The sequence below is a fragment of the Typopeltis vanoorti genome, chromosome 15 (genome assembly GCF_054136105.1).
Source record: "Typopeltis vanoorti isolate ZY-2024b chromosome 15, IOZ_Tvanoo_1.0, whole genome shotgun sequence".
NCBI classification, from domain to species: Eukaryota; Metazoa; Arthropoda; class Arachnida; order Uropygi; family Thelyphonidae; genus Typopeltis; species Typopeltis vanoorti.
The window spans coordinates 57,618,949-57,632,695 of record NC_143563.1 but is presented as its reverse complement, the minus strand read 5'-3'; the positions used below and the strand labels follow the sequence as shown (position 1 = coordinate 57,632,695).

The window sequence follows — 13,747 nt, the reverse complement described above, 5'->3', positions numbered from 1 at the left end:
AATCAACATCTTTTAGTAACTTGTAGCCAAACATCGTTTTTCCCACATCTTTTATAGCTAGAAGTAGCAAATTTTACCAGATAGAATGAGGTTTCCCTGTTTTTGCTATGTGCAAACTTAAGAGATAGGATGCTTCCAGTGCCTTTCTATTAATGGAACCCATGGCCAAAACTATATCTTTCCCATGATTTAATGTCCCTAAGCGTTGCTGAAAAAATTCAATTAGCTTATTTTTCACATCACAACGTTTAGCTTCTAAATGTCAGAGTTTCGCTGGTTTCATGCACTTGTTCAACAACACTTCATAACACAAAACACATTGAGGTTTCTGTTCACTTTCATCTCCACACCAAGTAAACCCAAATTCCAAATATGAACTGTTGTATTTCCTACTGTATTTTTTCCTTGAACTGCTTGTTTCTTTTTCAATAATATCAGATTTACTTGCCGTTACAACACATGTATCACAATTAGGGTTAGCATCACTTGTTTCATTTGCCCTTCTTTTCAAAGTCCTAGTTCTAAGCCACTTTTCCATTATTAAAAAATGTTTCCAAAAAAAAAATATAAATATATAATACTGAGATTAACTCAGGACACACTTTGTCCAAGTATCACTTAACACTTCTGAAGATATACTGTGCCTTGGTTGAAGGAGGGAAACCTTCAATAATAAAAATCAATAAACAACAAGCTATTGGTTGAAATGTGGATAACACATGTTCACTTCAAATCTGGCAAAACAGCAATGGAAGGCAGAAGCAATAAAATTATATTATTGTTCACTTCTCAGCTCTTTTATTATTGTCATTCTGCCGCTACAAATTTAGTGACAGAATGACTAATAATAATAAAAAGGGTGAAGTGAACAACAATAGTTTTATTGCTTCCACCTTTGAACATTCTGACGATATTTGTTGTTTTTTTAAGTCTCCATTTGATTTCAATAATTTTTACTTACTTATTCAATTTTAATTTGTTTAGGTAGTTAAAAAATATGTGTTTAATTAATTTAAGTCTACCTGCTGATCACCTGTCCCATCGTCGCAGACTACCTCTGGTCCATGGACCACAGGTTGATAAACACTGGATTAAAGTTATCTTTATCTTACTCACTACATAGCAAAAAAAAACTGTTGGATTTACTTTAGCCTACTTAACTAATTTTCCTTCATAATCTGATTTAGCCTTTCTTGCCATACTAGTCACTCTTCTTACTTGCACATTGTACTGCTCACGAGTATGCTGATCACTTTTTATTCATATTCCCTCCACAAAGTTTTCCTTTTTTTGAAGCTTCTGCTTTATATCACTATTCATCTGCTTTGCCCCTAGGTGGGAACTAAGCAGATGAGTAGTGATAACCTCCTGACCCTGGATATGTAGTCTGATACTGCTTCTCTCAGACAATCCCTGACCACTCTCCATGCAATACTGATATTCTTTCCGTGTAGCTTCTTAAGCTATGGATGCTCTGCTCTGCTCCAAGTTACCTGCCAAGTCTATCATCATTACCAGTTTTTTGGTTCAACATAAATCTTTTCTTGACTGAGAAGTCCACATATTTAGGAACTGCCCAGAACAAGACTGCATTAACCACTTTCTCTCAGTCAGGGGCATAGTTTCTGCATTGGTTATAGATATGTGCTGTAGTTATGGATACATCTTCTGATGCTATTACCAGATCCAGCACTCTCAAACTGCTGGTTCCCTTCCTTACATGTTGTTTCAGGTAATTACCTCACAGTAACTCTGTAAATTCCATTTCCATTTTGACATGTGCTCTTTCTTCCCTCCAATCTATATTCCCATGGTTAAAGCCCTCTGTAATAATTGCTCAGCCTGCACTCGTGCTAATTTGCTAATGCATGGTATCGACATCCTCCTGTGGGACTACCCCCCCAGTCCATAGTAGCAAAAAAGTAGTGTTTTGTCCTATTGACTTCTATCCACTGCACCAGATAGCCTCAAATGATCTAATTCCCAGACCTAAAATCTTCCTTAACTCTATTTTTGTGTTGAAGGGCTTGAACTATCATCAGGAATATCCTTAACCCGTCTTATTCCCTATACCCCCCCCCATTCTGAAAATACAATAAATCCATACATTCATCTCTGTAAGTGTATCATTTTATGTAACTAGGTCTTATTGATGTTGATAATTTTTTTCCAAAGTTGAGCTGACTAATACGAAAAACTCCTCTGCTTTATTTCTGATACTTCTGGCATTCGTGTCTATGCATTTCAACATCTGCTTGGACCCACCATTATCCTTGCACAATGCTATTACCAACCCATTCAGATTTAACACCTATGAAAATGTGCAGCATTGCATAATTATTTCTGTACACATGCTCATTTGTCTCAGAGGTGGCTTGAATGCATTCCCCCCCAGTATTTTTAGTTTCTCTGATTTTGCACTTCCAATGCTGAAAAACATTCTCCAAACGATTCAAATGTAGTCCATCCAGCACATATAGGTCCTTTTGCAACTTCTGCACAACCTTTTCATTGACTCGTTAACAATCTTGGCCATTCTTCTCATTTCAGTTTCAGTCCTGTCATACCAAGTAAATAAACTCATAATTTTTACTTTCTCACTCTTCTTTTTTGCTTGTATCAGCAACTTTTTCATATCTCCTTTCATTGCATATTTCTTGCCTTTCAAATCATTTGTACCTGCAAAACAACTTGTTCTTTCACTTCTCCCCTCTGCAGACTAACAGTTTCACTAGCATTCTTGATCATCACACCTGGAAAATGTGCTTTCATCACATTCTCATTAAGTACACCTCTTATTATTGAATCTCCATACAATATCTTCTCCTTATTCCCAGTTTTCCATCCTTTTCCATTCAATTTTTCTTTCATTTTCCCCTCCTGCTATGCCACATGCTAATCATTTCTCAAGTCGCTTGATCTCATGTTTTGTCCCATGAAGCATTGGCTCATTGTTTCATCTCTATGTTACTTTTAGCCGCTTCTTTCATACTGTCATTCATTCACTCCTTCCATTACATTCTCACCAACATTGTCACCATCCTGCCTTACTTCATTCTCCCACTTTCAGCATGACTTGTATTTCTTGAACTCGCTCATAAAACAATTCCTACACACACTTCTTTTCCATTCTCTCTTTCATACTTTAAACCATTCACTCTTGGCATTAAGTACATTGAACACACACTACATCACATGAAATCCCTCATGTTCCACTCAGAGAATAAAGAAGCCTTGGTTGCCATTTTTTCTAGTGCTCATTAGCACCACGTAAAATGCTTTTTAAACAATATTGAGTAATAAAATTTGCTTAGAAATAAACACCCTCAATAACTCACTCTAAAATAAGTAATTATTACCAATAATAATTATTAATATTTACAAAAAAAAAAGAAAAATGTTATGTGAATTGACTATTTGGGAAATGTTGATCAAGTATTCTGAGAAAAAAAATATTTTAATACCAAGTAGTTTCACCAACTTAAGCTGTTGGCATCTTCAGAGTACAGGACTGATGATAGGAACTAAAGCTAACAAAACATGTTATAGACTAGACATTAACAGAATTCTAGTTATAAATTACAAAACAACACTGAACGTGTGTAATACATGTGTGGCGCGTAAATAATTTCATTTGTTGTTTAGGAACGTTTTATAGTTGGTACTAAAGTTCATTTCTTGTGTGTTTAGAGATTTAATTAGGGTCTTCCAGATCTCGGATAAAATTAAACCTTGGTTCCAATTAAGATTTTCTACAGAACGGGCGACTGTTGTGGCTACTTTAAAAATATGAGAGCGGTAATCCTCTTCTATGTAAGGAATACAGCTTTTATCCCACTCAATGACATGGTTGGTTGTGGAGAAATGGGAAGATAAGCCCGATATATCTTGTCTGTTGTTTTTGACATATCCAATGTGTTCTCTCTGTCTTATCTCAAGGCTTCTTGAAGTTTGGGTGATGTAACTTAAACCGCAGGAGCATGGGATATTGTAAACCCCAGCATATTTAAAGAAAGGATGGAAGTCTTTTGGAGATCTTAAGAGTTTTTGAATTGTATCTTTAGGTTTAAAGGTCACTCTTATTCTATGTGGTTTGAGGAGTTTAGCAACCTCTTTTTCAACCTCTCAGTTTATAGAAAATCCACAAATACAGGATGTTATTTACACTTCAGCTCCTCCCACCACATTTCTCAAAAACTCAGCATTGTACATATGCAAAAGAAGAGAGCTGTCCGAATTACAACAGACCAAAAAGATCTCCAAGACGAATTGACACTGAAAATTTTATTACCACAATCGTCATTCCATACATGGGGACAGCCTCTAACAAGGTTGCTAAACTCCTCAAACCACATAGAATAAGAGTGACCTTTAAACCTAAAGATACAATTCGAAAACTCTTAAGATCTCCAAAAGACTTCCATCCTTTCTTTAAATATGCTGGAGTTTACAATATCCCATGTTTGTGTGGTTTAAGTTACATCGGCCAAACTTCAAGAAGCCTTGAGATAAGACAGAGAGAACACATCGGATATATCAAAAACAACAGACAAAATATATCGGACTTATCTTCCCATTTTTCCACAACCAACCATGTCATTGAGTGGGATAAAAGCTGTACTCCTTACATAGAAGAGGTAATCCTCTTCTATGTAAGGAGTACTTTTATCCCACTCTCGTATTCTTAAAGAAGCCACAACAGTCGCCTGTTCTGTAGAAAATCTTAATAGGAACCAAGGTTTAATCTTAATCCGAGATCTGGAAGACCCTAATTAGATCTCTAAACACACAAGAAATGAACTTTAGTACCAACTATAAAACGTTCCTAAACAACAAGTGAAATCATGTACGCACCACATGTGTATTACACATGTTCAGGGTTGTTTTGTAATTTATAATTAGAATTCTGTTAATGTCTAGTCTGTAACATGTTTTGTTAGCTTTAGTTCCTATCATCAGTCCTGTACCCTGAAGATGCCAACAGCTTAAGTTGGTGAAACTAATTAGTATTAAAATAGTTTTTTCTCAGATACTTGATCAACATTTCCCAAATAGTCAATTCACATAGCTTCTGTGGTCAAAAAAAAAAAAAAAAAAAAATCATTTAATTTGAAAAGAAAAAAGTTTTTTATTTTATATTTTTATGTATGCTGATTTCATTTTATTTATTCTTTTTTCTAGTATGTCATATGGGCTACCCTTAACTCCAGCAGCAGATTCTTGTCGCACTGCTCGGCATGCATTATCCTTGATTGCCACTGCTCGGCCTCCTGCATTCATTACTTCTTTAGCTCGAGAGGTAGCTCGCTATAATACGCTTGCTCAGAATGCTCAAGCTCTAAACATATCTCTTCACACAACGGTTCTAAATAGATCCCGACCAGAAATATTACGGGTAGTGGAACTGCTAATAGATAAAATGCAGAATGATGTAGCTGATCTGCTGGTTGAGGTAATGACTGAATTTCATTTCTTTAATAAAGTTCATTATCTGAAATTCATGGTACATTTGATTTTACTTCATGTATAGATTGTTTTACCTCTATGAGCATTAGTTTACTTTGAACTACTCGCTCCACCTGAACAAGGTTAGTGCCAGGAAAGAAGTTTACAGAAACCAGTTTTGCTAGAGCATTAAACAAAGGAAATAAAATACTTGTAGGAATTTGAGTATGTAAGTCATTTCCAGGATGTTGTAAGTTTCAGAGAATAGGATAATTTATACTTAGTAAACTCCTGTGCCAAACATAATTTAGATCCACTATAGAAAATTTTAGTTATGAGTAGAGCTCATGTGTGTAATTGTCAGGATATGCAACTTTATCAAAACTAATAAATAAATGAAAAATTAATAAAAGAATAAAGGGGTTAAAAATCATATCATATAAGAATGCTGATATGTAGATGTGTATTTTGCCAGACTGGCCAAGTGGTTAAGTGGAAGATTAAATATCACCTGGTGTGAGCCCACCACCCTGATTATTGGAGCCCTAAAGTAGCTTGATAAGTTCCCTGTTTGGTCTCTAGACCAAACAGGGAACTTATCTTCATATTATGTAAAAAATATGAAGAACTAGTCTTCATATTATGTAAAAAATTTTAAAAAATAATAAAAAATTAATAAAAACTGATAGCTGAGCATAACTATGAAACTACCAACCAGAAACATTGTTCATTATAATGTGTCATTCACATCATATAATTGTAGTGTTTTGAAATGCTTTTCTCTTGCCTCCTTGTCACATGTCTTTTTCCAGATCAACAAAACCTAAATACAGATTCTTGTTATATTCCTATGTTTTCTTGACTTTCTTAAAGTGTAATAATCTGATCCTGATAGCCTCTGTTTGGCCTGAACTCAACTTATTCTTCTGTAAGTTTTGCCTTTCACAGTTTTGCTTAGCAATCATTTATGAGGATAATGTCATCCACAAAGAATAAAGAATTAAGTTCAATATCTCCTATTTGAATATTAGCCATAATACCTACCTTCTTAATTAAGGTCCATATGGATTATGAATAACAATGGAAGTAACATACAATCTCATCTTATACCTGTTTAACATCAAAGTATCTTTCTGTATATCCTTTAAATCTGACTCTTAGTTTGCAACTGATGTAAGGTAATTATTACTGTTTGGAAGTTCCATTTAAGGCTTCTCTCATAATTCGCCTACTTTTTTGAGGTTAATAAAACTTTAAAATATATTATCCTTTTTATATTACTCTGATTCTAAAATAAGCAAAGCGTTTCTTTTCGAGCAAAGAGTGATATTAGAGGGATATGCAATTTCAGAATAGAAGTGTATGGAGATTCCATTGTTAGAAGATTGGTTAATGAGAGAGTCCATAAAGTCTGCTATCCAGGAGGGAAAATGAGCAAGATAATTCATTCTTTGAACAAGACAAGGAAATGAGCAAGAGAATTAGTGGTGGTTGTGGAGACAAATGATTTAAGTGGACATAAGAAGAATGTAAGAGGGGATATTAAGAGGTTATTGGGGAGAGCGAAAGATAACAGTATAGTGGGAAAGGTGGTTTGTGTGTTGCCGAGGTATGACAAGGATGAGCTGAGACACAGATCCAGGATCAGGAATGATATGCTGTGTGAGTGGAAGGGAGTGCAGTTAGTGGATGTATGGCATGTATTTAAGGAATAATGGAATTATACAGAAGTAATGCATATTTGAATGGCTTTGGAGTGATGAGCTGGAGAAACTGATGTTAGATGGAAGTGCATTGTGTGATGCAAATAAGAGATCTAAAGTAAGAGGTAAAGTGAAAGATGGAAGAGTAGTATTGAAGTGCAATTACTCCAAAGCTATTCAAATGCAATCCATTACGTCTGTAGATTCAATCAGTGAAACCATTTCATCTCCCTTATTTCTGATACTCCTGGCATTTATAAATAAACACAGCAATTCACTTTTAGGTCTATAACCAGTCCTACTCAAGCCACTTGTTGGTTGTGATTTTCTCACCACACCTTACCATGCATAGGCTTGGTTATAGACTTAAACTGAACTGCTGTGTTTATTTATAAATGCCAGGAGTATCAGAAATATGGGAGATGAAATAGTTTCACTGATTGAGTTTATTTGTCCCAAAATCAGTGAAACAAGGTTGAATGAAGATGATATCGTAATGAGAATAGAAATGAAAGGGTAGAAGGAAGAATGATTATGGTAAGATACTGTTAATGGATGAATGTGGGAGATTAGTTGCTGCTGTAGAGGAGTTAGCATCACCCTTGGCCTACCTGTTTTATAGGAGTCTTGCAACAGCACAGGTCCCAAAGGAGTGGAAGGAAGGCAAATTACTCCACTTCACAAGGGTGGTGATAAGGCTAAGGTAACAAATTATAGTCTGATCTGTATATCTGGAGTTGCAGTTAAGGTATTGGAGAGGTTGGTGAGATATAGGATACAAAAGTGGGTTGATAATAGTGGTATTCTTTGTGCTTGCCAGCATGGCTTGGTTAAAGTGAGGTTGTGTTTTACAAACTTCTTTATGTACTATAACAAGGTGATGAATGTATTAGACATGAGAAATGCATATACAGTGATATACTTAGATTTTGCAAAGGCTTTTGATAGATTGCCACACACAAGTTGGTCACTAATCTGAAGCAGATGGGATTGGATGATAGACTAGTAAAGATAGGTATCAGCAAATTGTGGAGGGGGGGGGGGGAGACTATCTTAAAAGAGAAAAGTCACTGGTGCCGTGCTGCAAACAGATTAAGAGAAACAATAAAAAGAAGGAAAAGCTAGATATTTTGTATGCAATCAATTAATCCTTGATGGCTACTCTAAAATATTATATACATAGAAGTCACCCAAGTTCACATACAGATGTAAAATATAGCCAGTTTTATCTCTCTTTCTCTCTCTCTCTCCCCCTCTCCCACCCATACTTTAGTGGAATTTTTACTCATATTACTTCATTGCCACTACTGTTTAATTGTACATTAACAATATAGGAAAGGATCTGAGAGGAACTGTTCAGTTATTTGCCAATGATGCAAAGTTGAGTAGAGCAATAGTTAATACAGATGATGTCAAAATTTTGCATGATGATTTGGATAGATTGGCAGATTGGACTAAGGATAATGGATGTCAATTTAATGTGGTAAAGTGTAAGGTTATGCATTTTGGGATGAAAAGAAAGTTGATGAAGCCAGAGACTTATGGGTGTAAGTGGATAAGGAGTTAAAGTTTAGAGGGCACATAGCAAAAGTGGCTACAGCAGTTCATCAGATTACTTGGTTACTGAAGAATACTTTGATGAGCAGAGACAAGCAGGTTATTGTTCCTCTTTATCGAGCCGTGATAAGACCCCATCCTGACTACTGTGTGCAGCTGTCTGCCAGGGTTTTGTGGTGATAAGGAGGAGGTGGAGAAGATCCAGAGATGAGTGACCAAGATGGTAGCAGGCTAGAGAATGAACCTCATGAGAACAGGTTAAAAATTTGTGGGTTACAGAAATTGGTTGATAGGCAGAAAAGGGGTGATATCATTGAGACATACAAATTACTGGGGGGGGATTACAAAATTAATTCAGATGAAATTTTTCAGAATAGATCTGGTAGTGGGAGAACTAGGGTTCATCCATGGAAATTAAGTAAGAGTATAATTAGCAAGGGTGTTAGAACAAGGTTTTTTGCTTGGAGAGTAGTGAATGAATGGAATAGATTGCCAGAATATCCTGTGGATTCCATGGCTGTGAATGAGTGTGTGATTGTCCTACTAACTTTGTATGGAAAGGAAGCTGCAACTGTACCACTTCTTGTAGAAAGCTTCACTCCCAAAACCCCATGTGGTATAGGAGTAACCATGCAGCATCAGTTGACATCATGTGAATAACTAACTCGGTTAAATACATGATATTAGGATAGTGAAACTTGTTATATTCATTTAGTTTTTGCCTGTTATGTGATAAACCCAGTTATTCTTTCTTTGTTGCTATCCCTCGACTGCATTTGCAATGCTAATGTACTGTTTAAATTTATTACATAAGGCATCTCATATGCAGATGGTAGGGTTTTTTCATTCTATTATGAAGGCATACTGACTACAGGAACAGACAGAATTAGCATACATGATACAATGGTATCTAACTCATGTAAATAACTAACTCGGTTAAATACATGATATTAGGATAGTGAAACTTGTTATATTCATTTAGTATGTTGATCCCATCCACAAAAGGGATATCAACCTGTAGTGCATTAATACCATGGATGAGCAGGTAGTTAGACAAGTAGAAATTTGTTCACGTTTGATTTGAAGATCTGTGCATTGTATTCTTTGGGAAATGCATAACAAGGGAGACAGTTTCAGAACATAGCAGTAGAAGGAATGAAGGAAGTGAAATTTATTCTGTGACTTTGGAGTTTGAACTGTGAAGGAATGTTAGGTGGCAACTGCATGTGCTTCAATGGATTTAGTAGAGAATGGACTGAGCAATTATTGATGTTAGTTCATATGAGCAGTTGCCATGGAAGTATGTATAGAAGATGCATGTTGCAGAAACCAAATGCATGTGTGAAAGTGGGTGAAGTGAACTTGTAAGAGAAGGATTATTAATAAACCTGATTGCCCACTTCTGTATTGAATGAAGTATTTTTAGAGAGCTCTTCAGAGCATCACCTCAAATATGAGAGCATATTCAATAGTTTGGCAATTTGCGATTTTTATCAGATTAATGGCTGTTTTTGGAATTAAGGTAACACCCTGAGTGAAAGAGAAATCCTAGTGTTTTTTGATGCCAAGGATGCAATGGTTGTAATGTTGGAAGTTTTTCACTTGGTTAGACTATAAATTATATATTTAGTTTAATCCTTTATCCCTTTCTCTAATCCAGAGTAATAAGGTGTGACACCTTTTGGCAACTTGTATAGGTAAATATACGAGTATATTTACCTATATGCATTGCTTCAACCTTGGTATCACCTCTGGTTCTGGCTCCCACTGAAGAGACCTCAATAAAGATCGAAACCGGTCTGGGTAGTGACCCTTCCATAATGCATAGCATTATATACATGTCTGCAAGGAGATGTGTTTTGGATTATGGGATACTAAGACAATTGGTGTGAAGTTTGTCCACCTTTGCCACGAGTTGCCCCAGTCCTGAAGATACTTCAGGTGCAAACTTTGTTTGCTGACACTTGGATAAAGGATTAAACTAAATATATAATGTAATCATGCCTCTCTTGGCTTGATATCAGAGTAATGCCAAGAAGAGAAATTTCATCTTGTCTGGGAATTTGCATGCCGTCTAAAGTAATACTAGAAGTTCTTGCTTATTGGAAATAAGACAAAACTATGTTTGGCTAGTATTGAAACTGACAAGGTTATCTGGTCCTAATTGAAGAATGCCTTGGAGATCAGAATTGAAGGTAGTAAAGGTTGATATTCTGTAAGTTGTGATTCATGTAGTGTAAGGTTTGTCAAATGAAAAGGAGTGCAGTGTGCTCTCATCCACTGGGCTCCTTCTTTTTCATTCAAAACTTTGAATGCCAACCTGATAAGGTTGGCATTCATCTGAAGGATGTCATTGATATAAAGAAAAAAGAATCTTCTTTATATTGATACAAAGAAGAAAGAGGGTGAGTGAGAAAATAGAGCCTTGTAGAAAACCCCATCATTAGTTGCATAGCTAGGGGATAAGGAGCCATCCACAATCACAGAATATGCGTTCAGTCAGAAAGCTGGCAACCCAGTTGTAGAAGTTCTCGAGGCAGGCCAAATGATCGGTGCTTACTTAAGAGGCCACCTTTGTGCTAGACCAAGTCAAAAGACCTCGGAGATGTCCAGTGCAACCATTTGAGATTCACCATAATTATTTATTAGTTGGGTGTCTTCAAGGTAGCATAGGAATTGGGTGTTGATAGTTCTCTCCATTACTTTGATGGTGAACTAAGTAAGAGAGAGAGAGAGAGAGAGAGATTGGGCTGTAGGTTGATGGTAGTAATTTGTCGCCCTTCTTGTGAATAGGTTGAACATAGACTATTTTCCAAGTTGTGGGATAGATGTCATTGGAATAAGAGAGCATTAAAAAAAAAAAAGGTGACTAGGGTAGGAGAAGAATGCTATTGTGACCATGAAGCTTTTTGATGTCTAATTTGGACAATATTCTTCTGATCTCTTTCTGATGAAAGGATAGATGGGGCATTGAGTATTGGGCATTTGTCAAGATCAGTAATACGTGCATTTGAGGAAAAGTACAAAGCCAGGAGATTGACTTTTTCTGTGAGTGATGCAATAGAGCAATTTGGGTGCATCAGAAGTGTGAGAAGTATTGGACAGAAGTTATAACCAATTGCTTGGCAAGAGACTATAAGGGTTTACTGACATTTGGACATAATGCAAGTTTCCTGCTTTTGGTTCTTTTAAAATCAGTTTTAGATGTATTGATGTCTTTCTTGTAGCTGTTTTGGGCTTTAGTATTAGCAGAAAAGGAAAATGGCTTTTTTTTTAATGAAAGCCAGCTATGGTATCCTCAAGTTTTTGTTTGTACAGAATGAACTACCTTGGCTCATTTATTGGAGAACCAAGGCTTAGATAAGGAACAGTGATTTAAAGTGGAACAGGGAATATATGTTTTCATGCCAGTAAGGACTACTTTGATGATACATTCAGTGCACATGTTTAGGTTAAAGGCTGAAGAATAATCCAGCCAAGGGAATGAGGCATAAAAATTACAAAGGTCATCCTACTCGGCGTTGTTATTATTCCAAACAACTCTTGTGGGAGAAAAGATAAGCATTAGATTGCGTTTTGAATTATGTAATGACATACAACAATCACACATAGTTCTTGGAAAGGTTACTAGCAAGGAAGAGATTCAGAGTGTTAGGAGAGTGGTTGGGATTATCTAGTATTCTGGTAGGCATGTGAACAATGTGTGTGTAAGCTCATTAGTGATAGCAAATATCTCTATCTATGTGATCTGTGTTATTGGAGGAGAAAAGCTGGTTGGTATTTTTAACATTAAAATCTGTGAAGAAGATAGCTTCGTTGTAAGGATAGTGAGACTGGAAAAATCAAAATTCAAGTAGATGAAGTCAGAGTGTTCCTATCATTTAATTTACAAATTAAAGTGGCAGTCTGATTACAGAGCACTGTGACACAATGCATCACCTACTTTCTAATGTACTCTTTTTCTCCGTAAACTATTCTTCATTTCCAACTAATTTTGCTCAGATATATGTAACACAGTTCTATGCAGTATCCTGTCAGGTTTTGCAAAGTTCAGCAGTGTCATTCCTTTATTATTAAAAAAAGTAAATTATTAAGGCATGACTCATCCTTCACAAAACCATGCTGTCCTCATATCCCTGTCTACCTTAAATTTTGAAGTTAGGATGGACAGGAATATCCAGGATATATTCCTGAATTTTGTGTTAACTAATTTCTCCAGTACCTTGACCACCACTATAATTTCTAACTCTGTCTTGGAGCCTTCTGTATGCAGCAACTGTTTTTTCATTTTCCACTCCCTTGGGATTCTAGCAGAGTTGAGATTTAAACAGTTTGGTCAAATGAAGTACCAATTCCCTGGTATATTATTATATTATATGAGCATGTAATATGAGCGTTACATGTGTTACTGCTGCATTCGCATCAAGATTCTATAATATCCTAAGCATCTTTCTCTCTAGTTCATATACCAGAATTTTCACATCAGTCTGTGTAAAATCTCTTGTTGCAGCATCTCCACCTGGATGATACATCCTTGCAAAGTGATCACTCAGTAGTTTAACTATTTTGTCTGCTTCTGTCACTTCCTATCAGCATTCATCATAATTATCCAACAATAGTCATCAGAAAAATAACTTATCTTTGGTACTTTTTTTTGGCTTGCTCAGCCAGTTTCATCATCATCAAATTCCTGATATGTACCCTCAAGGGGTGTACAGGATATGATAGTACTACACGAAAAACTTACATCACCACTAACTTCCTATCTACAATTTTCTTCCAAATCAATTTTTACCGTATCAATCCACCTATATCTTGGTCTTCCTCCGGGTCTTTTTTCCTGCCAACCTGGCAGAGAACACTTGTTTTTCTTCTCCCAGTCTGTTTAAGTGACTATACCACCTGAGATTAGATCAGTTAATCTCAGGTTACCATACCACCTGAAATTAGATCAGCTAATTTCATGCTATCTCCAATTTTACCATCACATTTCTCTTTGAATTCCCTCTACAACTCTTTTTTGTAGCTCTTGTTAATGGTGT

The 13,747-nt window shown here is 36.0% G+C and overlaps 1 protein-coding gene across 8 annotated transcripts in view; it reads left to right on the top strand.

The window, feature by feature from the left end:
- Rbcn-3B (WD repeat-containing protein Rbcn-3B) overlaps window positions 1–13,747 on the top strand; it is a 717,321-nt gene that overhangs the window by 657,941 nt on the left and 45,633 nt on the right. For all 8 annotated transcript variants that reach the window (XM_090405900.1, XM_090405903.1, XM_090405904.1 and 5 more), the window contains one exon: window positions 5,182–5,452. In XM_090405900.1, the coding sequence (XP_090262026.1) occupies window positions 5,182–5,452 (271 nt within the window). The remainder of the gene's footprint in view (window positions 1–5,181; window positions 5,453–13,747) is intronic.